We start from the raw sequence: 3,270 nt of genomic DNA, 5'->3' as shown, positions 1-3,270 counted from the left end.
TGAAACGAAGGGGGGGCGACCGCCCCCCCAAAGAACAACTAAGCTCCGCCACTGACTCCATGAATCTATATGTCATTAGATAGACAAACATAGTAAGAAATATTTCTATTGTCCAAATAGTTATCATAACTATAGGTAATATATATGAAAGAATAAAATAATAGGCGAAATAATAAGAAGAAGATTTATGTATACCTGAGCGTAGATTTGCAAGAGAAAGCTTAATTGGTTAATAAGAGAAAGCTTGATGGTTAAGAGCAGCACGAACGGCACAGGATCAGAGGAGTAAATATGATTTAATTTTTTCATATTAAATCTCATATATATATAAGCACAAAGGCTTGATGGGAAGAATACTGTTCCTATTAGAACGCTGAGCCTATCAGGACTCCTCGGAAGATTAGGACCGTAAACAAAGCTCTGATTTCCTATGTTCCCTAGAGGTCGCACTCTTTGTCGTGTCCAAGTCATATGAAGTAAAAACAAAAGTACGGCCCACTAACATATCCCCTTTCAAAAGGCCCAGAAAGCTTGTCACTTCCATAACTCAATAAACGGGCCGGTGGCGGATAGCGAGATGCGGTTCGGATATATCCGAACCGTTTGGCACCCCTAGTTGTTACTGTAGCTACAGTAATAACCTTTGCATTTATTGAGAGATCTCAAGTTTGAGATCTGCTCTTGCATTGTAATATATTTGATTAATAAGAAATTAATTATGTGGCTCCCGAGGACGTAGACAAGTTTGTCGAACCTCATAAATCTTGGTGTACTTTTCTCTATACTGTGTTTTTTGCTGTTTGAGGGGTTTAGCGTAGCCCCCTGAGTATTTCCTAACACCGATAAACATAGTCACTATGTCTCATGCATAATGAAGCCTATAAACAATAAATTACCAGTAATTTCAATTCTTTTGAGACGATTTATTAGTATTCCAATGGTACAACCAATATAGACATCAAGAGTTTTACAACCAATATAGACATCAAGAGTTTTCCACTCTGTCGACTTATTTATTTTACTTATTTAGGTGATGAAATAATAAATTTTTTAAATGAGGATACCTCTTCGACCAAATGGAACAGTGTAGACAGGGCAATCCGATACTGACTTACCAATTCAGCAACACGCAAGCTGGATTAATGTTATACCACGGTAAAAAAAGTTAGCAAAAACACTAATATCTAACACATAACAAAATAATAACTGAAAAAATAATAAATAAATAAATAAATGAGACTCACTCGCAGGAGACGTGTGATGGCAGCCGAGGGAAACAGCCAATTTCTACAGGTTCAAGCTATACAAACTATCCAAACTGAAGGACCTAAGGGTAATTTGGGTTATAAAATAGCAAGTCGTCGGTAATTATGTAGAAATAATAGCCATATTACTAAACTAAGACGCACCCACAGACTTCTCAAAAAAAAAAAATCTCAATATTGTCAAATGATCAATTCTCAGCCGAATTCAGACTCCAAAGACTCAAAGGTTCAGCTAATTTGGATCCAATTCATGCTAAAAACAAGTTTGAGCATATAATTAATTGCAACCTGATATCCATTCTCAAGTGCAGCAAGTAGCAGAAGGCTGAATCGTGATCCCCTTCTGACAAGTAGCAAGTTAGTAATGTAGTGGGTAGGCGGTTACTATAGATACAATAACTTTCAATAAGTTTTCCCTCAAACACCAGAAGCTATTTAGAGGAGGAGATTTATTTGAATCCACATGACCATTAGGGAAAACACTCTGCTGGGATAAAAAGAAAGACTGGTACTAATTAATTAAGAGTTCATACTTAGAATGGATTACTGAATAATACCATGAACATACATTTATCAAATCAATGCGAAATAGCACTTTATAAGGTCATAATTAATGTAAGCAATACAAAATAGAACCCATAATAATGACACGAAGCGACGGCATCACTTATGATGCAGGCAATATCCAGATGGGTGTAAGTCCCGAAGGCTGAAGACGAGAGCAAGGCATATAAACTGATGTGCATCCTTCCTCCAGGTCGAAACAATACACACGCTTATCATTAGTTTCTACATAATATATGCAATCTCCCTTGACGCCAAGTTCACTCGCAGACCACGACGCTGAAGAATCATCACTTCCTAATAGGATCACCCTCCCGCCAATACTGTAAACTGTATCCCATGCTTGTCTCGACGAGTCTCTCTTCTTGACCGAAATATGCGTGGTTTTATTTGATTTGTGAGCCCTTTTAAAGCAATCAACTGAATACATCTCGCCGAAAGATTCAACCAGGTATGATATTCTTGTAGACGCCCCAACGGGCCAATGAATATTCAATGGTTCCAATATATTTATTCGAGGGTTTGGGGAGCAATCAATTGTTGCAAAGTTATCTTGCAACGTAAGACCATAGAACTTTCCATCATAAGTTGCAACATTTGAAAGATAGTTATCTCCGAGGTTGTACTTGTAAAGAGTCCATTTTCTATCTCCATCTTGACAGAAGAAGAGTAATCTTTTCCCCATGTCAGCGCATAATACCGTGCAATTTTCATCTGTTGGAGAAGAGGATAAGGTGCATGTAAGGTTGGTGACAGGACTAGCTTCCTGTTGCAGGGAAGGTAGGTTTTTCTTCGACATAGTGAGAGGGTCGAATAAGCAACAGTACTGTTTACCGTGTGGGTGAACAATTAGCATCCATCCCTGAGGAGTTGGAAAACACATGCCATTTTGCATCTGTTCAATATTCCGAATATAACATCCTTTAGAAAGATTGAAGAAGGTTTGATATCTTTGCTTCTTCATTTCATAAAAGAAGATGAGGCATGGGCTAGACTGAGCTTTATTAATTGACACTTATTCATCCGGTTTCTTTTCTTTTTCCATATCTGCACAAGTTCTCGAAACTTATTATACCAGGATAGTCTGGAGCTTCTGAGAATCCCTATAAAGGAAAACATATAACATGGAGTCACACGCATAAACATAGTTAAAAACTTAAGCTCAATTTAAATCATAAATTAGTAGTAGACGGGAACATGTCGAATGTGAAGAATTAGACTTCTAAATCTTTTATAATGAACGTTACGGTTCTAAACCATTAATCAAGGACTCATATAAATGACAGCCGATTAATGTTATCTTCATGCAAGAATTTTCCTTTTAAAGTCTGAAAATTATCACAACTATAGGTTATAATAGTAACAAATAGGTAATATATATATATATATATATATATATATAGAGCAAGACTCCTATCAACTTAAGTTGATGTCCACCAAA

At 36.8% G+C, this 3,270-nt stretch overlaps 1 protein-coding gene across 1 annotated transcript; it reads right to left on the bottom strand.

Annotated features, from left to right (window-relative positions):
• Positions 1-1,925: 1,925 nt before the first annotated feature.
• On the bottom strand, positions 1,926-2,928 carry LOC109827693. Its single transcript, XM_020394700.1, has one exon. It carries the CDS (start codon positions 2,791-2,793, stop codon positions 1,933-1,935), a length of 861 nt encoding a protein of 286 aa, XP_020250289.1. The 5' UTR covers positions 2,794-2,928; the 3' UTR covers positions 1,926-1,932.
• Positions 2,929-3,270: the final 342 nt, after the last annotated feature.

Source organism: Asparagus officinalis, unplaced genomic scaffold (assembly GCF_001876935.1).
Source record: "Asparagus officinalis unplaced genomic scaffold, Aspof.V1 AsparagusV1_Un374, whole genome shotgun sequence".
In the NCBI taxonomy this organism is placed as follows: Eukaryota; Viridiplantae; Streptophyta; class Magnoliopsida; order Asparagales; family Asparagaceae; genus Asparagus; species Asparagus officinalis.
This window is presented reverse-complemented; position numbering and strand designations above follow the sequence as displayed.

Excerpts from the sequence above, each read along its gene's own strand:
- LOC109827693 (XM_020394700.1), bottom strand. The coding sequence starts at position 2,793 with ATGAAGAAGCAAAGATATCAAACCTTCTTCAATCTTTCTAAAGGATGT.